The sequence below is a fragment of the Salvia splendens genome, chromosome 9 (genome assembly GCF_004379255.2).
Source record: "Salvia splendens isolate huo1 chromosome 9, SspV2, whole genome shotgun sequence".
NCBI classification, from domain to species: Eukaryota; Viridiplantae; Streptophyta; class Magnoliopsida; order Lamiales; family Lamiaceae; genus Salvia; species Salvia splendens.
In genome coordinates this window covers 74,300-97,424 of record NC_056040.1, presented here as the reverse complement: position 1 = coordinate 97,424, position 23,125 = coordinate 74,300, and the positions used below count along the sequence as shown (strand labels likewise).

General features: G+C 39.5%; 4 protein-coding genes across 8 annotated transcripts; 1 reads left to right on the top strand and 3 right to left on the bottom strand.

Annotated features, from left to right (window-relative positions):
* Positions 1 to 3,648: 3,648 nt before the first annotated feature.
* On the top strand, positions 3,649 to 5,423 carry LOC121749515 (reticulon-like protein B4). Its single transcript, XM_042144086.1, has 6 exons — positions 3,649 to 3,692; positions 3,758 to 4,104; positions 4,361 to 4,541; positions 4,627 to 4,759; positions 4,860 to 4,929; positions 5,008 to 5,423. Exons 2-6 carry the CDS (start codon positions 3,762 to 3,764, stop codon positions 5,178 to 5,180), a joined length of 900 nt encoding a protein of 299 aa, XP_042000020.1. The 5' UTR covers positions 3,649 to 3,692; positions 3,758 to 3,761; the 3' UTR covers positions 5,181 to 5,423.
* Positions 5,424 to 5,477: 54 nt separating this feature from the next.
* LOC121749514 lies at positions 5,478 to 14,250 on the bottom strand. 3 transcript variants are annotated; one of them, XM_042144082.1, is made up of 4 exons: positions 14,163 to 14,250; positions 6,566 to 6,773; positions 6,193 to 6,449; positions 5,478 to 5,832 (listed from the first exon to the last, which is right to left on the bottom strand). In XM_042144082.1, coding segments are annotated over exons 1-4 (654 nt in total). In that variant the 5' UTR covers positions 14,165 to 14,250; the 3' UTR covers positions 5,478 to 5,645. The 3 variants fall into 3 exon arrangements, with proteins under 3 accessions (XP_042000016.1, XP_042000018.1, XP_042000019.1); XM_042144084.1 differs by lacking the exon at positions 14,163 to 14,250 and having other exon boundaries at positions 6,193 to 6,440; positions 6,566 to 6,930; XM_042144085.1 differs by lacking the exon at positions 14,163 to 14,250 and having other exon boundaries at positions 6,193 to 6,437; positions 6,566 to 6,927.
* On the bottom strand, positions 12,899 to 14,169 carry LOC121749513. 3 transcript variants are annotated; one of them, XM_042144079.1, is made up of 3 exons: positions 13,955 to 14,169; positions 13,582 to 13,838; positions 12,899 to 13,221 (listed from the first exon to the last, which is right to left on the bottom strand). In XM_042144079.1, the coding sequence occupies exons 1-3, from the start codon at positions 14,162 to 14,164 to the stop codon at positions 13,035 to 13,037; spliced, it is 654 nt and encodes a 217-aa protein (XP_042000013.1). In that variant the 5' UTR covers positions 14,165 to 14,169; the 3' UTR covers positions 12,899 to 13,034. The 3 variants fall into 3 exon arrangements, with proteins under 3 accessions (XP_042000013.1, XP_042000014.1, XP_042000015.1); XM_042144080.1 differs by having other exon boundaries at positions 13,582 to 13,829; XM_042144081.1 differs by having other exon boundaries at positions 13,582 to 13,826.
* Positions 14,251 to 16,683: 2,433 nt separating the features above from the next.
* On the bottom strand, positions 16,684 to 19,063 carry LOC121748030. Its single transcript, XM_042142242.1, has 2 exons — positions 18,424 to 19,063; positions 16,684 to 16,844 (listed from the first exon to the last, which is right to left on the bottom strand). Exons 1-2 carry the CDS (start codon positions 19,061 to 19,063, stop codon positions 16,684 to 16,686), a joined length of 801 nt encoding a protein of 266 aa, XP_041998176.1.
* Between the last annotated feature and the right edge of the window lie 4,062 nt (positions 19,064 to 23,125).

The following is a 23,125-nucleotide window of genomic DNA, read 5'->3' as shown; positions in this document are numbered from 1 at the left end:
TATTTTTATTTTATGTATTTGGCTTATATTTCTCTATTTTAGAATTTCCATATTATGTATCGTTTTTAATTATTAATGTTTAACTATTTTTTGTTATATTTGATAGTATATTTGGTTTGAATAATATTAATGTACGTATAATATTTAATTAACTAATAAAATAATTGTTTACATAGATTTATATGTACCGTGACTTATTAATTTATCTAATAAAATTGGATACTGTATTTTAGAACAAAAATAACGGCCCTTTGTTTAGTAATATAATAGATTTTTTTTCCATTTATGTTGAGTATAATACTAATATGGGTCGGTCAGCCACTATTTAATAACTAATCAAATATTAATAGAATTAAATTAAGTTATTATGAATAATATAATGTTAATATAGCTTAGTTACATGAAAAAGATGAAGTAGGAGGTAGTTAGAGATTTAGATCTGAAGTTGCTTTATGTTTTTTACTTTCACAACTTTTTTATAGCCAACCCAGCCAGTTTGAGAAATATGCTCCCCGCTCACTTTTTCGTATTGTCGGCCTCTTTTAGGAAAGTTTTCAGCATGATCTTTTAGATGCAAATGTCCTAGTTTCCTTAGTTTAAATTTGAATGTTTGTTCATGTTTAGTCGTTATTCATGTTTCCGTACGTTCTAGTATAGTTGATCAGTTTAGGTAGAGTCCCCTATTCAGTTCTCTAAGTCAAGTAGATAATTCTTAACCCACGTTAATTGCGCGGCAGCAGCCAAACCTCCCAAAATGTCCCGAACACATATTTTACACCTCTGTCCTTATGAGATTCGATCCTTACTTCCCTGTGCTAAGTTTTAATATCTTGTGGGTTAAGGTTTTGAAAGGAATAGCCTCGGATTACGTGTCCGACGACATGTGGCTTGATCTAGCCAGTCTACTTGATCAATTTGCGATTATATTTTACTTTAGCGCACACATTCAAGTGGAAGTTTCTTGACTTTCAATAAATTAATCCTTGGAGAGATGTTAATTTATGAAAATGGTATTTGAATGTATGAATTTTACACATTAATATATGTAAATGACTGAATAATGTAAGAGAACATGATATACAGATATAAGTACGTCATGTAGAAGTAAAGCATATTTTGAAGTGCTGGAACCCATATCACAATGAGTAAACTCCAACTCACTTGCAATAGGTTGCAAATCACATAAGAAACACTATGACCATGTTTGTTTGCAGGATTCTGTTTGGGAAAGTAATCTGATTCCTTGAATTTTTACATTCCGGTGTTTGTTTGATTTTTAATGAAACTGGAAAAGTAATCAGAATCCTGAAAACAAGGAAAGTAGTGCAACTTTTCAGGATTCTGATTCCACAGCTTTTCCTAGGTATTTTTTTTCCTAGTGCGTGGATTCTTACATATTTAAATATTTAATATTATTAGTTATTTTTTAAAACTATTATTATTATTATTATTATCAACAATAATTAATCATTTTTTAAATATATTTAAAACTACGTACTATACATATAATAACAATAACTATAATTATAATTATAATTATAATTATAATTATAATTATTATTATAATATTAATAATTTATTATTATACTACTATTATTTATAATTTTTATCATTATTATTATACTAATAGTTAATAATATATTAAATAATTATAATATAATTATTTGAATTTCAAATCATATAATAATGAATAAAAAATATTATTTTATTATTAATATCAAGAAATTCTTGATTAAAATTTGAATTTATGAATTATATCTAATTAAAATATCAATAAATAATAATAATAATAATAATAATTAAGTTTATTATCATTTCATTTTAATTATTATTATGTTACAAACTAATAGTAACTTATTAATCTAATTACTTAAATTATGCATTATAATAATTATAATAGTATAATAACTATTATTATCTTTCTAATTAGTTTATTAATAGAATCTTAATATAAATTTTAAATTATTGATTGTATTATTATTATTATTTTGTTAATAAAAATTAATCATTATTATGTCAATTAGTATATTGAGTTATTATTTTCATTACTTCATTGAATTTAATTGATTAATATAAGTTCAAAATCATAATAATTTTCTTTGATATTTTTAAATACGGGATAAGTAATCTATTAGAATAAAATTAGTTAATTCTTTTTATTGCAAATCTTAAATTTTCTATTTAATCAGTGTTTTAAATTGAGAATAAAATCTAAAATCTCGGAAAGTAAAGTTATTCGGAATCATATTCCTAGGATTCACTTTTCCTGTCAACTTTCCTTTCCCGTCAAACAAACATGGCCTATGAGTATTGTTAAACCGATTTTGACTTATGAGATGACCACTTACAAATTTATGTGATTAAGTTGAAAACATACGATACAATAAAGGATCAGGTCGAGCACGGACAAACTCACAAGTCAATTTCTGCCAGAATGAAGATAAGGTTTTTAGTGTAAGCAACTAGAAAATAAAACGAGTCTAAATGACGTTGATTGTGAATGATGGGCCTTAATTTGCTAAATGTGGACCATTTCTATTTATAGGTGTGGTTGTCATGAAATTTAATTCATTTGCGTGGTCACACCCTCATTTAATTAATAGGCCCGTTTAGCGCGGCTCTTGTCCGTACCTAACTTGATTTATATATCTCAACATGCAAATAAATAAATAAATAAATAAATCATGCACTTTGGAGATGTATATTTAGCACTTTTTTGTTAGTTTTAAATTGCAATAGCTACATTAATAATGCTGATAAAATGGTGATAAAGATGAGGTGTTACTAGTAAAGAGACGCAGATTAGATGATGGGAAGATAATTCATGTGAGATCATTTAACGGATTCGGTTTTATAAGATGGATATTTAATTTCATTTAAACATGCCAAAAGTAGGGCTACGTTGGTACTTTATACCGTACCAAAAATGCTATACCGTATACCGTACCGAAAATATCGGTATGAAAAAATTTCATATTGTTACTATACCTAAAGTTTCGGTATACTGAATTACTGTATCGATATAAACAGTATATCGTTATTTTGATACGTATTGATTTCGATATATATTTTAGACTTTCGGTATTGCCGATAATATCGGCATATACTGTATTTTGGGTATAACATGGTATACCGTGGTATAAGAAAATTCATACCGTTACCGTACCGAAAACTTACGGTAGAGTATCATACTGTACCGAAAATCACGGTAAACCGAAAATTCGGTAATTTTCGATATTTTTCGGTACGATAGGATCGATATTCCATTTTTTCGGTATTTTTTCCCTCCCCTAATCAAAAGCTTTGTTTCTAAGAAAATGTTATTTACTTTTTTGAATGGGTAAATAATTTTAAATTAAGGGCCACGCTACAAAGAGCTAGAACTTGAGATCTTCTTTTGCCTCAAGCATTAACTTCACTACCGCTTGGTCAACTCTCACACTCTAGAAAATAGTATTTATAGTTACAATGTTACAGAGTCAAGCTTATAATTTACTAATCCCAATAATTCTTATAATTAGAAAATGATAAGAAAAAACAAATGGGCGAAAATTAAGGGCCCTTACGCCTAAGTTGGATATCCACTAACAATATGCTAATAATAAGTTGGTCTCCTTGAATATTTCAGTTACCCAACACACATACAAACCGAAATTCAAATATTCTGCTCAGACCTCACGAAATTTTCACGAGTATGTTTTGAAATATTTTCTCTATTCAAAAAGAGTTGATGATCAAGCTTTAATTTTTGATGTAGGAAGATGGATCAAGAATTTGAGGACTCATCGGAGGAGAAGCTTCATAATGAAGTGGAAAGCCATGAACAAGAAGGCCTGGGGCTACACCAAGACCAGGTCGAAGGTGAAGGCCAAAGGCACGAGCAAGGCCTAGGCCAAGTCGAAGGCAAAGGCGAAAGGCACAACGAGCAAGGCCTAGATCAAGGGTTTGAAGTCCAAGGCCGAGGGTTCCAAGGCCAAGAGCAAGACCTAGGTCAAGGGTTCGAAGTCCAAGGCCGAGGTTTCCAATGCCAAGGGAAAATGCAGGGCAAAGGTCATCTCTTTGGGCGTGAGAAACCGGTGCACATTGCTCTGGGTGGCGGCACACGTATGTTTTCATCTCCCATATGTTCACAATTAATCCCAGCATGCATAGGCCGCATAAAAAAGGATTCCTTGTTTAAGGAAAATCCATTTAATCGGCTTCATATTCTACTAGAAAAAGGGAACTTATTTATGCATTATCTTTATATATTAGAGGATGTGTGCGAAAATTCAACAAGATCATACACTGCCACATCATCATGTTCACCACTATCTCAAACATTGGGTTACACTCTCTTTACTCACATTTCTATCTCCAGCTGCCGATGTCATTTTATGGCGGAACAAGCAGATGTCTGCGGCACTGCTAGCTAGCTCCACTGTAATATGGCTCCTCTTCGAATGGATAGGCTACCATCTCATTCCTTTCATATGCCACTTCCTCATTCTCACTTTGGCCACACTCTTCCTGTGGTCGAACCTCTCCTTCTACGTTCACAAGTCCGTCTCCTAACCCTAAACTTTCAGTAAACCTAACTCCATTGATGGACTTCTCAAGCCTCTAAAATGGTTCGTTCCTGGCTAGGTCACCCCTCAACATCCCTGAGATCGAGTTGCCACAGGATCTGTGCATGACAGTTGCTCTCCTACTACGTGACAGATGCAACCAAGCTATTAGTATGCTATGGGAGGTGGTTTCTGGGAAGGACTTACAAGAGGTTTTTGACTGTAAGTAGTCTCTCAAAACTGCCTACGGCTTTACATCGTTGCACTTATAACACTACAAACTTATGTATTATGTAACAACTAACAACACAGACAATCTTCGCACTATGGGTCATCTCTATGATCGGGAGCTGGTTCGACTTCCTGACAATCATCTACATCAGTAAGTGTCCTTCCCATTTACGAGCTCTACCCTCTTGCATGACACCAGAAAACCAACGTGTAAGCATACCATGTGCAGCTAATGTGTTGATTCTGACTATGCCCCCATTGTACGAGAAGCATGAGGATCAAGTGGATTCCTACGCTCTAAAGGCAAAAGCTAGACTCAAGAGACTATACAGCAAACTGGATGAAAAGGTTCTTCAAAAGCTACCAAAAGTTCCATTCATCTCAGACAATAAGCAGCACTAACGGGAAAAAATCAAAAATCAAGAATGGCCTCGTTTGTTTGGTGCTGATAAAGATCTAAATCATAGTAATGATTTGGGGTGAAGGATCTGCCTTTACATTTGTTTAGGTTAATCTTGGCTCAGTAAGTTTATGATCACATTTCTGTATATCTGTTCAGTTACACGACAGCACGTTTATACTAATTATGCTGATTCAATACAAGTAAGGAAACCATTTCTCAGCAGACGCGAACCTTATAATGCATTTATGAGAATTAGTGAAGCATTCATTCCTGAAAACAGGAACTCACATCGAGCATGAGACAATATGTAGATACGTGGTAACATTAACAGCAGAAAAAAACTCAGTCCATGTCTGCATACCCTACGAACGAATCTACATATACCATCTCTGAAATACTAACAGACAGGAAGCTAATGTCGTGGGGCACTTACAAAAATTTGAAATAGCTTTGGCGCATCATGATCATACATTTAATGTTTTGGAGGGTAGGAACGGCTCCCACCACCCATATTTGTACTTGGCATAAGGAGCTGTCCACTTCTCCGGCTTCTCAAACTCGATATCAATGCGGCTGGAAGCCAGAGCTTCTTCAAGAGTGTCAGTTTCAAAGCTATCTTGCAGAACTCGGTCTAGTCTTAACTTCATGAACCTACATATATACAAACAATTAGGTTTAGAAATTAATGTCGATGGAAATCACAAGGGCGTAAATCGCTGTACATAGGTGACAACGAGTCTATGAAATACAATGTAGCAAAAGGAGAGCAGCAAGATGCATGGACAATCTTGACTAAAAGCATCAGAAATCAATGTGTATTGTCAGACAGCCATTCCAATGTTGACACAACAGAATCAGCAAGCACAAAGAATGCATCAATCTTTAAACTTGTAATAACAATGAGTCTATGAAGCACAATGCAAAACAACAAGATGCATTTTTCAGACAGCCACACCAGTCTTGAAACACATTAAAATCAGCAAACCAAATGCATAAAATGCAACAGCGTACGTGATCCAAGGGCCATTGGTGGAAACAAGAGCAACAGCAGGCCTCTTGAGCCTCTTAGTAATATTAGGGAATTTGTCCAAGAATTTAGGCTCAATCACAAGCCAGAAATCCTGCTCCATGTTCCTCTCCCCATAAAGCCGGAGGCGCTCCGACATCAGTTCTTGGAAATGCTCCTCCTCATCCAGCATAAACTTCGCATTCGCTACAACAAAGTGATAACTCTTGCTCCCACCTTCTCCCCCTGCCTGCTGCCCTCTCTCTCAAAACCAAAACCAAAATCAAGATCAGCCCACATACAAATGCATCAATCTTAGATGAAAAAAATATCAGATGGGACATCGGAAAATGGTGAGAAAAGTTGAAAAGTTTCGACCTGTACAGCGGCATCGGATGAATCAACCGCGGCGACGGCGGTTCTGACGGAAGTTCTCGATTTCAAGAAACTGCTGCTGGTGATGGAGTTGGGAGATTTTAGTAAAGGCTTATTCAGTGGAAGTAGGAAAGGCTTTGTTGGATTGTGGGAGGGAGAATTGAGCAATTGGCTGCCAAGTGAGCCAAGACTTACTGCAGTGGAAGCTAACATGGCTGCCAGAATCAGCTACTTCTTCTGTCTGGGGAGAGAGTGAGAGTGAGAGTGAGAGAGAGAGAGAGGGGGCGGACCGCAGACTGCTCTCGTAGTGTGGGAATGGTGAATAAAGGGGATAAGATATAGGGAACCTTATCTGCCTTCTTTACCCATTCTCCTTATCTATGCAACACTAATCAGTGTTAGAAAACAAACTATTCCATATAAATTACGAACAATACACAAATTGAGGGGTAACCATTCACAAGAAATAATTCCATTTATAGGTATACAGATTTTAATAAAAAATTAGTACAGTGGGGGAGAAAATAAGAAGAGGTTTAATGAAATGAGACAAACTATTCTTAAGATTATTTGTGATTATTTTTCATGAACAAAGAGAGTACAGATTTAATAAATTATTATAAAAAAAATATTTCATTTTAATATATTTGATTGTATGTGTTTAGACGCCTCCAGCTTAATTACAAAACATGTTATAGTGATACTTCAACATATTTTATCCAGTATAAAATAATAATAAAATATTGTATAATAATATAAATAATGATAATGTTTAAACCACTAAATTTTTACTCAATGTGTTCTTGCCTTGTTGGTGATCAAAACCATCATTTCCGGTAGGAGTATGTTGTTTTATTTTCATTCAGTATGATATATTTTCAACAGTTTGGGTGATATATATAATAAAATCTGGATTCAAAGAACAAGGAGTTGATTGTCGACTGGTAGTTAAATTAGATACCACTGTTTATATCTTATTTAGCTTGGCTAACATCATACACCAGTTTAGTTATCATAAAGTCATCGTAACATCACTAAATCTAAACATTTTTCCAGTTTTGTTAATGCATAATTATGTACTCACTTTAAACTCGAAAATAGTGTTGGCGCCTCCACACACACTTAGAGAAAAATATCTACACTCCTTTTCTATTTCAGACGTGTTAAATAAATTCAGTTAAAATTACACATCGGTTCCAGTTTTTAACCGGACAATTTCAGTTCCAATTCGGTTTTGAGAACAATGAAAAAATGAAGTCAGTTAACTGGTCAACTGGTTCGATTAGAACCGGAACCGACCAAATAAGCAATCCTATTCCTAATACATTGGTAGCATTCTCATTTTTTCGTGTTTGATATCACTAGGTTTGTCAACCATAGGAACATGAACCTTGATATACAACACGAATAAGAGTCCTATATAATTAGAGCACGGGTTTTAAGAATTGTAAAGAAAATTGTACTCCCTCTGTTCCATATTAGTGGAGTCATTTTGCTATTTTGGTACATTCCGAGGTAATTGAGCCATTTCAATTTATAGTAAAAGTCAACACGTTTCTTCTCACTTTACTATCTCTTACTTTACTTTCTTTTCATCTCTCTATTTTTTTTTCTTTCCTACTTTATCCTTCATTCAGTTAACTCACTTAATACAATTTTTCTTAAATCGCGTTCCGAAAAGACACGCCTCCACAACCACAGAACATAGGGAGTATTGATTAAGTTAGTGAATACGAGTCTCACTTATATATATTAGTTTTATTATAAAATGAGAGTGAAATGTGGGGCTCTACTTACCATTATGGTAAAAGTGAAATATGACTTCTATTCATTAATGAATGAAAATGACAAAACAGGACTGAGGACTCTTATTCAGGGACAACTGATATATATTTTTCTAAAGTATTAACTAATGTTAAAAGTAAATGAAAATGCATACCTTAAATTTCCATCTCACGTCACAAACATCACGTATTGGTTCAGGTTTTTTGAGTAACTATCCTTGAAGTACAATTATAGAGTTTATCACTTATCTAAAAGTTCTACTAAATGTTTTCCTATAACGCTCAAAATTACATTTTATACTATTCTATTTTTGGTGATGAGCTAAGATATGCAAAGTCATAGCAACTTGTCCACCCGCCAACATATTCTTGGTAACAATGGCGGGTCGAGGTGGGGTCGTGCGGGGTCGGCCAACCCCACTGTCGGTCCATGAATATTGAAATATTCTATTGCATTAAAAGTTCTGAGCTGTTGTCGGCCCCACATGAAGCTCACCCTGTGCCCCAGAGCGACTCCAACTCCATTCGTCTACTGAGAAGTAGAAGGGTACCGCTTACTGTTATTTTTAGAATATTCAGAAGCCCATAACTTCTTCATTACTCGCCCTTGTTAACAACTTGAAGTGGAATTAGGAGTCATATTTTATGGGTAATATTAGGATATAATCATAATTGGATTATCTCTCAGTCGAATTTTCTCGAACTGGCCCTAGGTACTGCCTACCGTTATTTTAAGAATATTCGGAAGCCCATAACTCCTTTTTAACTAGCCCTTGTTAACCACTTGAAATGGAATTAGAAATCCTATTTGAAGGGAAATATTAGGGTATGATCACAATTGGATTATCTCTCAGTCGAATTTTCTCGAACTGGCCCTAAGGTACTAATGCCTACCGTTATTTTTAGATTATTTGGAAGCCCATAACTTCATCATTACTCGTCCTTGTTAACCACTTTAAGTGGAATTGGAAATCATATTTTATAGGTAATATTAGGGTATGATCATAATTGGATTATCTCTCAGTCGAATTTTTCTCGAACTGGCCCTAAGGTACTTGCCTACCGTTATTTTTAGAATATTCGGAAGCCCATACCTTCTTTTTTACTCATCATTGTTAACCACTTGAAGTGGAATTAGAAATCATATTTGATGGGTAAAATTAGGGTATGATCAAAATTGGATTATCTCTCAGTCGAATTTTCTCGAAATGGCCCTAGGGTACTATTGCCTACCGTCATTTTAAGAATATTGGGAAGCCCATAACTTCTTTTTTTAATCGTCCTTGTTAACCACTTGAAGTGGAATTAGAAATTATATTTGATGCGAAATATTAGGGTATGATCATAATTGGATTATCTCTCAGTCGAATTTTACTGGCCCTAGGGTACTTCTTCATTACCGTTATTTTTAGAATATTCGGAAGCCCATAACTTCTTCATTACTCGTCCTTGTTAACCAATTGAAGTGGAATTAGAAATCATAATTGATGGGTTATATTAGGGTATGATCATAATTGGATTATCTCTCAGACGAATTTTTCTCGAACTTGCCCTAGGGTACTTGCTTACCGTTATTTTTAGAATATTCGGAAGCCTATAACTTCTTTTTTACTCATCCTTATTAACCACTTGAAGTGGAATTAGAAATCATATTTTGATGGGTAATATTGGGGTATGATCATAATAGGATTATTTCTCAGTCGAATTTTCACGAACTGTCACTAGCGCACACTGCCTACCGTTATTTTTAGAATATTCGGAAGCCCATAACTTCTTCTTTACTCGTCTTTATTAACCATTTGAAGTGGCTTTTAAATCATATTTGATGGTTAATATTAGGGTATGATTATAATTGAATTATCTCTTAGTCGAATTTTCTTGAACTGGCCCGCCTACCGTTATTTTTAGAACATTCGGAAGCCCATAACTTCTTTTTTACTCATCCTTGTTAACCAATTGTAGTGGAATTAGAAATTATATATGATGATTAATATTAGGGTATGTTCAAAATTAGATTATCTCCCTGTCGAATTTTCTTAAACTAGCATTAGGGTACTATTGCCTACTGTTATTTTTAGAATATTCGGAAGTCCATAACTTCATTTTTACTCGCCATTGTTAACAACTTGAAGTGGAATCAGAAGCCATATTTGATGGGTAATATTCGGGTATGATCATATATGGATTATCTCTGAGTCGAATTTTCTCGAACTGGCAAATAGGATACTGCCTACCGTTATTTTTAGGATATTCGGAAGCCCATAACTTCTTTTTTACTCGTCCTTGTTAACCACTTGAAGTGGAATCAAAAATCATATTTGATGGGTAATATTCGGGTATGTTCATAATTGGATTATCTCCCAGTCGAATTTTCTCGAACTGGCCCGCCTACCTTTATTTTTAGAACATTCGGAAGCCCATATTCTTATTTACTCATCCTTGTTAACCACTTGAAGTGGAATTAGAAATAATATTCGATGAGTAATACTAGGGTATGTTCATAATTGGATTATCTCTCAGTCGAATTTTCTCGAACTGGCACTAGGGTACAGTCTACCGTTATTTTTAGAATATTCGGAAGTCCATAACTTCTTCTTTACTCGTCCTTGTTAACAACTTGAAATGAAATCAGAAGTCATATTTGTTGGGTAATATTCGGGTATGATCATAGATGGATTATCTCTTAGTCATATTTTCTCGAACTAGCACTACGGTTCTGCCTACCGTTATTTTTAGAATATTCGGAAGTGCATAACTTCTTCTTTACTTGTCCTTGTTAACAACTTGAAGTGGAATCAGAAGTCATATTTGATGGGTAATAATCGGGTATGATCATAGATGGATTATCTCTCAGTCGAATTTTCTCGAACTGGCACTAAGATACTGTCTACCGTTATTTTTAGAATATTTGGAAGTCCATAACTTCTTCTTTACTCGTCCTTGTTAACAACTTGAAGTGGAATCAGAAGTTTTATTTGATGGGTAATATTCGGGTATGATCATAGATGGATTATCTCTCAGTCGAATTTTCTCGAACTGGCACTAGGATACTGTCTACCGTTATTTTTAGAATATTCGGAAGTCCATAACTTCTTCTTTACTCGTCCTTGTTAACAACTTGAAATGGAATCGGAAATCATATTTGATGGGTAATATTCAGGTATGATCATAGATGGATTATCTTTCCGTCGAATTTTCTCGAACTGGCACTAGGATACTGTCTACCGTTATTTTTAGAATATTCGGAAGCCCATAACTTCTTCTTTACTCATCCTTGTTAACCACTTGAAGTGGAATTAGAAATCATAATTGATGGGTAATATTAGGGTATGATCATAATTGGATTATCTCTCAGTCGAAATTTCTAGAACTAGCCCTAGGGTAGCCTACCGTTATTTTTAGAATAATCGGAAGCCCATAATTTCTTCTTTACTCGTCCTTGTTAACCACTTTAAGTGTTATTAGAAATAATATTATATGGATAACATTAGGGTATTATCATAATTTGATTATCTCCCAGTCGAATATTCTCGAACTGGCCGCCTACCGTTATTTATGAAATATTTGGAAGACCATAACTTCTTCTTTACTCGTCCTTGTTAACCACTTGAAGTGGAATTATAAATCATATTTTATGGTTAACATTAAGGTATAATCATAATTGGATTATCTCCCAGTCGAATTTTCTCGAACTGGCCATAGGGTTCTGTGCCTACCGTTATTTATAGAATATTCGGAAGTCCATAACTTCTTCTTTACTCGTCCTTGTTAAACACTTGAAGTGGAATTAGAAATCATATTTTATGGGTACATTAGTGTATGATCATAGTTTGAATATCTCTCAGTTGAATTTTCTCGAACTCCTAGGGTACTTACTGCCTACCGTTATTTTTAGAATATTCGGAAGCCCATAACTTCTTCTTTACTCGTCTTTGTTAACCATTTCAAGTGGAATTTGTAATCATATTTTATGGTTAATATTATAGTATGATCATAATTGGATTATCTCTCAGTCGAATTTTCTCGAACTGGCCCTAGGGTACTACTGCCTACCGTTATTTTTAGAACATTCGGAAGCCCATAACTCTTTTTTTTACTCGTCCTTGTTAACCACTTGAAGTGGAATTAGAAATCATATTTTATGAGTAATATTAGGGTATGTTCATAATTGGATTATCTCTTAGTCGAATTTTCTCGAACTGGCACTAGGTAGCCTACTGTTATTTTTAGAATATTCGGAAGCCCATAACTTCTCTTTTGCGCGTCCTTGTTAACCACTTGAAGTGGAATCAGAAATCATATTTGATGGGTAATATTCGGGTATGATCATAATTGGATTATCTCTCAGTCGAATTTTCTCGAACTGGCCCTAGGGTACTTACTGCCTACCGTTATTTTTAGAATATTCGGAAGCCCATAGCTTCTTCTTTACTCGTCTTTGTTAACCATTTCAAGTGGCATTTGTAATCATATTTGATGGTTAATATTAGAGTATGATCATTATTAGATTTGTGAAGCATTCATTCCTTAAAACAGGAACTCACATCGAGCATGAGACAATATGTTGATACGTGGTTACATTAACCGCAGAAAAAAACTCAGTCCATGTCTGCATACCCTACGAACAGACAGGAAGCTAATGTCGCGGGGCACTTACAAAAATTTGAAATAGCTTTGGCGCATCATGATCATACATTTGATGTTTTGGAGGGTAGGAACGGCTCCCACCACCCATATTTGTACTTGGCATAAGGAGCTGTCCACTTCACCGGCTTCTCAAACTCGATATCAATGCGGCTGGAAGCCAGAGCTTCTTCAAGAGTGTGAGTTTCAAAGCTATCTTGCAGAACTCGGTCTAGTCTTAACTTCATGAACCTACATATATACAAACAATTAGGTTTAGAAATTAATGTCGATGGAAATCACAAGGGCGTAAATGGCTGTACAAAGGTGACAACGAGTCTATGAAATACAATGTAGCAAAAGAAGAGCAGCAAGATGCATGGACAATCTTGATTAAAAGCATCAGAAATCAATGTGTATTGTCAGACAGCCGTTCCAATGTTGACACAACAGAATCAGCAAGCACAAGGAATGCATCAATCTTTAAACTTGTAATAACAATGAGTCTATGAAGCACAATGCAAAACAACAAGATGCATTTTTCAGACAGCCACACCAGTCTTGAAACACATTAAAATCAGCAAACCAAATGCATAAAATGCAACAGCGTACGTGATCCAAGGGCCATTGGTGGAAACAAGAGCAACAGCAGGCCTCTTGAGCCTCTTAGTAATATTAGGGAATTTGTCCAAGAATTTAGGCTCAATCACAAGCCAGAAATCCTGCTCCATGTTCCTCTCCCCATAAAGCCGGAGGCGCTCCGACATCAGCTCTTGGAAATGCTCCTCCTCATCCAGCATAAACTTCGCATTCGCTACAACAAAGTGATAACTCTTGCTCCCACCTTCTCCCCCTGCCTGCTGCCCTCTCTCTCAAAACCAAAACCAAAATCAAGATCAGCCCACATACAAATGCATCAATCTTAGATGAAAAAAATATCAGATGGGACATCGGAAAATGGTGAGAAAAGTTGAAAAGTTTCGACCTGTACAGCGGCATCGGATGAATCAACCGCGGCGACGGCGGTTCTGACGGAAGTTCTCGATTTCAAGAAACTGCTGCTGGTGATGGAGTTGGGAGATTTTAGTAAAGGCTTATTCAGTGGAAGTAGGAAAGGCTTTGTTGGATTGTGGGAGGGAGAATTGAGCAATTGGCTGCCAAGTGAGCCAAGACTTACTGCAGTGGAAGCTAACATGGCTGCCAGAATCAGCTACTTCTGTCTGGGGAGAGAGTGAGAGAGAGAGAGGGGGCGGACCGCGGACTGCTCTCGTAGTGTGGGAATGGTGAAGAAAGGGGATAAGATATAGGGAACCTTATCTGCCTTCTTTACCCATTCTCCTTATCTATGCAACACTAATCAGTTTTAGAAAACAAACTATTCCATATAAATTACGAACAATACACAAATTGAGGGGTAACCATTCACAAGAAATAATTCCATTTATAGGTATACAGATTTTAATAAAAAATTAGTACAGTGGGGGAGAAAATAAGAAGAGGTTTAATGAAATGAGACAAACTATTCTTAAGATTATTTGTGATTATTTTTCATGAACAAAGAGAGTACAGATTTAATAAATTATTATAAAAATATTTCATTTTAATATATTTGATTGTATGTGTTTAGACGCCTCCAGCTTAATTACAAAACATGTTATAATGATACTTCAACATATTTTATACAGTATAAAATAATAATAAAATATTGTATAATAATATATAAAATGATAATGTTTAAACCACTAAATTTTTACTCAATGTGTTCTTGCCTTGGTGATCAAAACCATCATTTCCGGTAGGAGTATGTTGTTTTATTTTCATTCAGTATGATACATTTTCAATAGTTTGGGTGATATATATAATAAAATGTGGATTCAGAGAACAAGGAGTTGATTGTCGACTGGTAGTTAAATTAGATACCACTGTTTATATCTTATTTAGCTTTGCTAACATCATACACCAGTTTAGTTATCATAAAGTCATCGTAACGTCACTAAATCTAAACATTTTTCCAGTTTTGTTAATGCATAATTATGTACTCACTTTAAACTCAAAAATAGTGTTGGCGCCTCCACACACACTTAGAGAAAAATATCTACACTCCTTTTCTATATCAGACGTGTCAAATAAATTAAGTTAAAATTACACATCGGTTCCAGTTTTTAACCGGACAATTTCGGTTCCAATTCGATTTTGAGAACTATGAAAAAATGAAGCCAGTTAACTGGTCAACTGGTTCGATTAGAACCGGAACCGACCAAATAAGCAATCCTATTCCTAATACATTGGTAGCAATCTCATTTTTTCGTGTTTGATATCACTAGGTTTGTCAGCCATAGGAACATGAATCATGATATACAACACGAATAAGAGTCATATATAATTAGATCACAGGTTTTAAGAATTGTAAAGAAAATTGTACTCCCTCTATTCCATATTAGTGGAGTCATTTTGCTATTTTGGTACATTCCATGGTAATTGAGCCTTTTCCTTTTATAGTAAAAGTCAACACGTTTCTTCTCACTTTACTATCTCTTACTTTATTTTCTTTTCATCTCTCTATTTTTTTTCTTTCCTACTTTATCCTTCATTCACTTAACTCACTTAATACAATTTTTCTTAAATCGCGTTCCGAAAAGACACACCTCCACAACCACAGAACATAGGGAGTATTGATTAAGTTAGTGAATACGAGTCCCACTTATATATATTAGTTTTATTATAAAATGAGAGTGAAATAAGTTGGTGAAATGTGGGGCCCTACTTACCATTATGGTAAAAGTGAAATATGACTTCTATTCATTAATGAATGAAAATGACAAAACAGGACTGAGGACTCTTAATCAGGGACATCTGATATATATTTTTCTAAAGTATTAACTAATGTTAAAAGTAAATGAAAATGCATACCTTAAATTTCCATCTCTCGTCACAAACATCACGTATTGGTTCAGGTTTTTTGAGTAACTATCCTTGAAGTACAATTATAGAGTTTATCACTTATCTAAAAGTTCTACTAAATGTTTTCCTATAACGCTCAAAATTACATTTTATACTATTCTATTTTTGGTGATGAGCTAAGATATGCAAAGTCATAGCAACTTGTCCACCCGCCAACATATTCTTGGTAACAATGGCGGGTCGAGGTGGGGTCGTGCGGGGTCGGCCAACCCCACCGTCGGTCCATGAATATTGAAATATTATATTGCATTCAAAGTTCTGAGCTGTTGTTGGCCCCACACGAAGCTCACCCTGTGCCCCAGAGCGACTCCAACTCCATTAGTCTACTGAGAAGTAGAAGGGTAGCTTACCGTTATTTTTAGAATATTCAGAAGCTTATAACTTCTTCATTACTCGTCATTGTTAACAACTTCAAGTGGAATTAGGAACCATATTTTATGGGTAATATTAGGGTATAATCATAATTGGATTATCTCTCAGTCGAATTTTCTCGAACTGGCCCTAGGTACTGGCTACCGTTATTTTAAGAATATTCGGAAGCCCATAACTTCTTTTTTACTAGTTCTTGTTAGGGTTTAGGGTATTTTTTTTAAAGCCATTTTGTTACAATTGAATACCATACATAAATGATCATCTCACACAACCAAACCAATTCATAACAAACTTCAACAACGCAATTAACGATATACTAATACACACACAAATCATAATATGTATACTAGACAATATATAAGTAATTAAGAAGGATCAACATCACGTGTCTCTAACTTCGAACTCGTTTCGATTCTTGACAACGATGTCGTACATGTGAATGGATTTGAACTTGTTGAAGTCTCGGGGGAGGGAGATGAGGTGCACCGTAGATCTCTTGTGGAACTGCAGCATCTCCGGATCATCATAGTACCTCTCCCACCCTAGCGAAAACAAGATTCTCTCAAGAACCGAGTACGATGTGATGGCCTCTCCCGATGCCACGTGGACCATCACTTTCCGACGAGGGCAGTCGCCGCCGTTCTCTACCAGCCGGACCACCCCATTCTTGAACACCCTTAGGGTTTTTTTTCCTCAAACACCATCACGGCGGGGGGTTAAGGCGGACCCCCAACCTGTATATATCAAAAATCACCAAAGGAACATACATCAGACGAGCCCAAAAGTGACTCGGTCCGCACGAGAGATACAAATCACAAGAGCTAACAAAGCTACTATGGTATCCCCACAGACCGGGTACTAACCATCTAACTAAAGAGAGAATAAGCAAGGATGATGGCCAAATGCGGGCCAAATCCAAAAGAAATCAAAAAACCATAAATCAAAACCACGAACCAAGTAAAGTAGTCATCCATCTCGATATCTGAATCTGAAGTTCGGATAGCCCAACTGGTCCATCCTGACGAGCGACTTCAAATACCGAGGCGCTGAATCCGCATCAAAGAAGGTGATGGCAGGGGTCTGGACCCCCCTACCTGCCAAAAAGTCTGCTGGCCGGTTGCCCTCTCGATAGATGTGAGAGAACATAAACTGTATCTGTGCGAGCAAAGTACGAATGCGAGCCATGTGATGTCTCACATCCGCTGCTCCTCCGCGTCCTGAAGTGAACACCGCCACCACTGCTGCCGCATCCATCTCGACCCAAACCTGCAAGGAGAACTGCATAGCCAGTGTCAGCCCGTGAAGAAGAGCTAAAAGCTCCGCCTCGAAGGCCGACCCAGCTACGAGAGGCGTACAAAAGGCCCCCAAGAGAGAACCATCTGAGCCCCGAACCACTCCCCCACCGCCTGCCTGTCCCGTCGAGCTAGTAAAGGCCCCGTCGGTGTTCAGCTTCACCCAAGGATCGTCGGGTGGATGCCAAAGCACTTGCAGGAACCGTAGAACTCGCCGGCGAGGAGAAATCGAACGCATGAAGTCGACGGCCGGGGTGCAACCGCGCCAATGAAGGGGGACTAGCACACCCGCCGCCACCAAGATCCGCAAATGCTGAACAACCTGCCAAATAACATGTGAAGAACGAAAAGAAATGCCGCGGTGCTTGCAGCTATTCTTCTCCGTCCAAATAAACCAGTATACCAAACAGGGAATAATGAAGCTGATGTGCAGGGCGGTGGCCCTGTGAGAGGACCTCCACCAAAAACCTAATCTAAGTGCAATATCAGTGCACGTGTGAATGTGTGTGCTAATGTAAGGGAACCAGCCATCGAAGTAATCCCAAACCGATCTCGCAAGAGGACTCGACACAAACAAATGCTGAAACGACTCAACTGAAAAAGAAGAGACACAACACAGGCACTTGGATGCAAGAGAGATGCCGCGGGTCTGAACATAACACTCAACAGGGACCCTCTGGAGGAGGAGGCGCCAGATGAAGACAGAGATGGTCGGGGTCAGCCCAGCATTCCAAACCATGCGAAGTCCGAAATGTCTAGGGGACCGTGTCCGGATGAGCTCCCAAGCTGAGGCCGTCGAGAACTCGCCATCGCCAGTTTTTCAACATGCCAAAGGGGATAGGTGCCCACTCCTCGTCCAAGTGAACGGTCGTCCAGTGCTCCCCAAGAAAGACTCTGTCCAATCTCTCCCAGAGCCCACTCCTCGTCCAAGTGAACGGCGGGCCATCGAAACCTGGGTCCAGTAGCTGGCAGTCTGCAACGGCGTCTGCAAAGTCCATCATCTCTCCGTGCCTGTCTGTCGTGCTGCCCTGTCTCTCTTCCTCCAACAAGAAGATGTTGAAGTCACCACCAACAAGCCAGGGGGCCCCGTCAGTGGCTAGAGAGATGTCCCTGAGCTTATTCCACAGATCGTATCTCCCCTCCCTTGAGCACTTAGCGTACACCACGGAGAGATAGATTGAAAAAGGGAATATCGCAGCAGAAACTCGGACGTGAAGGACCTGCTCAGAGTCATCAATGACCTCGACCTGCCAGTCCCTGTGAGAAAAAATCCAAATCTTACCGTTCGTGTTCGAACACCTAAACTGCAACCCAAAACGCCTATTGAAGAAAGAAGGCTGGGGATCCGTCTGGGGCTCAAGCACCGCGGCAAACAAAATACTGTACATATCGATCATATTCTTGAAAGTGCCCTGGGTAGTAGTGTTCGCAATCCCCTGGGCATTCCAAATCATGAAATGAGAAGACATGGGAAACTCAGTAAGTTCCCGAGGCCGAAAGCCTCGCCTTCTTCGATGAACCCTCTGCGGTAGGGGAAGTGTGTCCAATGTACTCCAACACTGGATCGGTGGAATCAAGTCTCGTCATCGGAACCTCCACTATCATATGATCGTAGTGGGCATCACTATCCACCTCAACCTCGGCCTCATCCGAGGGGGAATCCCCCAAAGCCCCAAACATGTTGTCGCCATGCACGACCATCGCCAGAGGGCCGTAACCGAAGCCGCGTGTAATAGAAGGCGCTCGGGATCTAGATCTCCGCTCACTCCCTGACGAGGACTCATCTCCCTCCATACCCTGCTGTCCCTCTCCCTCTGACACTGTCCTCGCCGAGGTGGCCTTCGCCTGCTTCTTCTCTCGGTGCCTCTCTCGTCGCCTCTCGTAATAGGCTGCGCTCCTGTTGTTCTTCTTCTTCTTAGGCACGACGAAGCCGTCGTCCCATGCAGCCTGTGAGCCCTCTGCGGCTGCCAAACAAAGCTCGGGGTGTAAGACGGGGCCAGGGGCTGGCTCTCTGATCACGAAGCCATGTTTGCGCCTCTCCTGACGCAGTGGCTGTCCAACCTCCGGGGGAGGCCTCTCTGTAGGCTGGAACCTCAGGCCCTGAGGCTGTCTACTAGGGCCTGCCTGATGCGAGTCTCCCTCTCTATTGGGAGGAGGCCGGTTCTGTGGGGACGGCCTTTGGGAGTAGTCCCTCTTGGGAGGCATAGGCCGCCTCCCAGAAGCATAGCATGTCGACGCCGAGTGACCTACATGCTTGCATTCAGAGCAATAAAGAGGGATCTTGTCCCATTTCACCTTCAACGTGACATGTTTCCCGGCAATGTCGATATCAATCTCATCAACAATAGGGCGCGACAAATCCACCTCGACACAAATGCGAGCAAATGAAACGCGGGATCTAGTGATAGTGGCCCTATCTACTTGTACGGGTTTGCCTAGCATCTCACCAATCGCAATAAGGGACGATTCTTCAAATAAGTGTACAGGCAAAGCAAGTATGTTGCACCAAATTGCGACAATAGGGATTTCAAAAAAAAGGTCGAAATCAGGAGTCCATTTAAAAACACGCATCGGGTGATGGTCAACATACCAAACAGGGGAATTGTTAGGCCCATTCAATAATTTCACATAATCACTCAAATCAGATAATTGAATAAAAATATGCTTCGCATTCAAAAAATTCCACGACATAGAACCAACAAATTTCATATTACCTAAAGCCTTTTGGATTTGGTGGGCAGGGGGGATAGAGTGTGAAAATTTGCCGACGATGGCGGGACCTAAACGGCCTGCAAGAAGAGAAGTTTCATCAGCCGAAAAAAATAAACAAGGTTTACCTTCGACAATGCGGACTTCGCCTCTTTTATCGGCTGTTTCACGATCAAGCAAAATGGGACCATCTGCGGGTTGCCCCGACCGAAGAACATTCGCCATGGAGCGGGCAAAATGCACGTTAGGTAGCCCGTCATTTGATTTATCGGGCTGGGAATTTTTTAAAATTAACTTCATATATTTATATCATATATATGAAGGAGGAAATTACAAATCAACTCCTATAACAAGGAGGAAAGACAAATTACGCCACCCAGGGTACAAACTCGAGACCTCCAGGATGGACGCGGTATCCAGCACCCTTTACCGCTAGGCCAAGGGGCTTGGATGGTTTAGGGTTTTTTTTTCCCTCAAACACCATCACGGCGGGGGGTTAAGGCGGACCCCCAACCTGTATATATCAAAAATCACCAAAAGAACATACATCAGACGAGCCCAAAAGTGACTCGGTCCGCACGAGAGATACAAAACACAAGAGCTAACAAAGCTACTATGGTATCCCCACAGACCGGGTACTAACCATCTAACTAAAGAGAAAATAAACATAACAAAGCTATACATCCTAAAAAGAACAAGGATGATGGCCAAATGCGTGCCAAATCCAAAGGCAATCAAAAAACCATAAATCAAAACCACGGACCAAGTGAAGAAGTCATCCATCTCGATATCTGAACCTGAAGTTCGGATAGCCCAACTGGTCCATCCTGACGAGCGACTTCAAATATCGAGGCGCTGAATCCGCATCAAAGAAGGTGATGGCAGGGGTCTGGACCCCCTACCTGCCAAAAAGTCTGCTGGCCGGTTGCCCTCTCGAAAGATGTGAGAGAACATAAACTGAATCTGTGCGAGCAAAGTACGAATGCGAGCCATGTGATGTCTCACATCCGCTGCTCCTCCGCGTCCTGAAGTGAACACAGCGACCACTGCTGCCGCATCCATCTCGACCCAAACATGCGATGAGAACTGCATAGCCAAAGTCAGCCCGTGAAGAAGAGCCAAGAGCTCCGCCTCGAAGGCCGACCCAGCTACGAGGGGCGTGCAACCATCTGAGCCCCGAACCACTCCCCCACCGCCTGCCTGTCCCGTCGAGCTAGAAAAGGCCCCGTCGGTGTTCAGCTTCACCCAGGGATCATCGGGTGGATGCCAAAGCACTTGCAGGGACCGTAGAACTCGCCGGCGAGGAGGCGCCAAAGGCATGAAGTCAACGGCTGGGGTGCAACCGCGCCAATGAAGGGGGACTAGCACACCCGCCGCCACCAAGATCCGCAGGTGCCGAACAACCTGCCAAATAACATGTGAAGAACGAAAAGAAATGCCGCGATGCTTGCAGATATTCCTCTCCGTCCAGATAAACCAGTATACCAAACAGGGAATGATGAAACTAATGTGCAAATGGGTGGCCCTGTGAGAGGACCTCCACCAAAAACCTAATCTATGTGCAATGTCAGTGCACGTGTGAATGTGTGTGCTGATGTAAGGGAACCAGCCATCAAAGTAATCCCAAACCGATCTCGCCAGAGGACTCGACACAAACAAATGCTGAAACGACTCGACTGAAATAGAAGAGACACAACATAGACACTTGGATGGAAGAGAGATACCACGGGCCTGAACATAACACTCAACAGGGAGCCTGTGGAGGAGGAGGCGCCAGATGAAGACAGAGATGGTAGGGGTCAGCCCAGCATTCCAAACCATGCGAAGTCCGAAATGTCTAGGGGACCGTGTCCGAATGAGCTCCCAGGCTGCGGCCGTCGAGAACTCGCCATCGCCATTGAGGCTCCATCGCATCACATCCCGCCTGCCCACCTCAATCGGGACAGCCCTGATAAGATCCAACACATGCAAAGGCACACCATACAAAGCCAGATAATCATGCAGTTTTTCAACATGCCAAGTATGATCATGCCAGAACCTAGAAACCTCAGCAGCAGGAAGATCAGTCCCGGGCGGACAATAGGTCCTAAGGTGGAGATCCCCGACCCACACGTCATCCCAGAAACTAATCCGCCCTTCGCCTAGGGACCACCTAATGAGACCATGAACCTGACCCCTAATGTCCGTGAGACGATGCCAGATAGGACTATCATGCACAGAGTAAGGAGAAATGAAAGCACGACCTGCATGGAAGCAATACTTGCGCATGGTGAACTGCGCCCAAAGTGAATCCTGCACGAGAAATCTCCACCAGAGCTTGATGCTGAAAGCTTTGACGACCTCGCGGAAACGACGGATGCCGAGGCCTCCCTCATCCAACGGCAGACAAATCTTCTTCTTCCAGCTAACCCAGTGGATCTTCCTCTGCTCCCCAACTGTGCCCCAAAAGAACCGGGCCAAGATCTGCTCCAACTCTCTCATCCAGTACTGATACGGCTTCAGGACCTAGAAGATGTGAAGAGGGATGGTGACAAGGGTGATCTTGATCAGAGCGAGGCGCCCTCCATGAGAAAGATGTCTGTGAGACCAGCTGTGAATCCGGTCCACCATCTTCTGTCGGATATCTAAAAGGTAGCCGGCCTTCAGCCCCCCCTTATAGATAGGGACACCAAGGTAAGTGAAAGGGAGGAATCCCTGCTGGAATCCACTCGCCTATGCCACCTCAGCGGCCCAAGCGTCGAACTTCTCAAAGAGGTAGAAATGACTCTTTCCCCTGTTCACCATCTGACCCGACACGGCAGAATAGTGCTCGAGACAATGAA

Bases quoted from the DNA above. Each gene is read 5' to 3' on its own strand.
- LOC121749515 (XM_042144086.1), top strand. From the start codon at position 3,762: ATGGATCAAGAATTTGAGGACTCATCGGAGGAGAAGCTTCATAATGAA. The intron at 4,542-4,626 runs GTCCGTCTCCTA...GTTCCTGGCTAG, and splicing joins CTCTCCTTCTACGTTCACAA to GTCACCCCTCAACATCCCTG. The intron at 4,930-5,007 runs GTAAGTGTCCTT...TACCATGTGCAG, and splicing joins CCTGACAATCATCTACATCA to CTAATGTGTTGATTCTGACT.
- LOC121749513 (XM_042144079.1), bottom strand. From the start codon at position 14,164: ATGTTAGCTTCCACTGCAGTAAGTCTTGGCTCACTTGGCAGCCAATTG. The intron at 13,839-13,954 runs GTCGAAACTTTT...TGGTTTTGAGAG, and splicing joins CATCCGATGCCGCTGTACAG to AGAGGGCAGCAGGCAGGGGG. The intron at 13,222-13,581 runs GTACGCTGTTGC...GTATATATGTAG, and splicing joins ACCAATGGCCCTTGGATCAC to GTTCATGAAGTTAAGACTAG.
- LOC121749514 (XM_042144082.1), bottom strand. The intron at 6,450-6,565 runs GTCGAAACTTTT...TGGTTTTGAGAG, and splicing joins CATCCGATGCCGCTGTACAG to AGAGGGCAGCAGGCAGGGGG. The intron at 5,833-6,192 runs GTACGCTGTTGC...GTATATATGTAG, and splicing joins ACCAATGGCCCTTGGATCAC to GTTCATGAAGTTAAGACTAG.
- LOC121748030 (XM_042142242.1), bottom strand. From the start codon at position 19,063: ATGTCTTCTCATTTCATGATTTGGAATGCCCAGGGGATTGCGAACACT. The intron at 16,845-18,423 runs GCATGTTGAAAA...TGTTTTCGCTAG, and splicing joins GTGGGCACCTATCCCCTTTG to GGTGGGAGAGGTACTATGAT.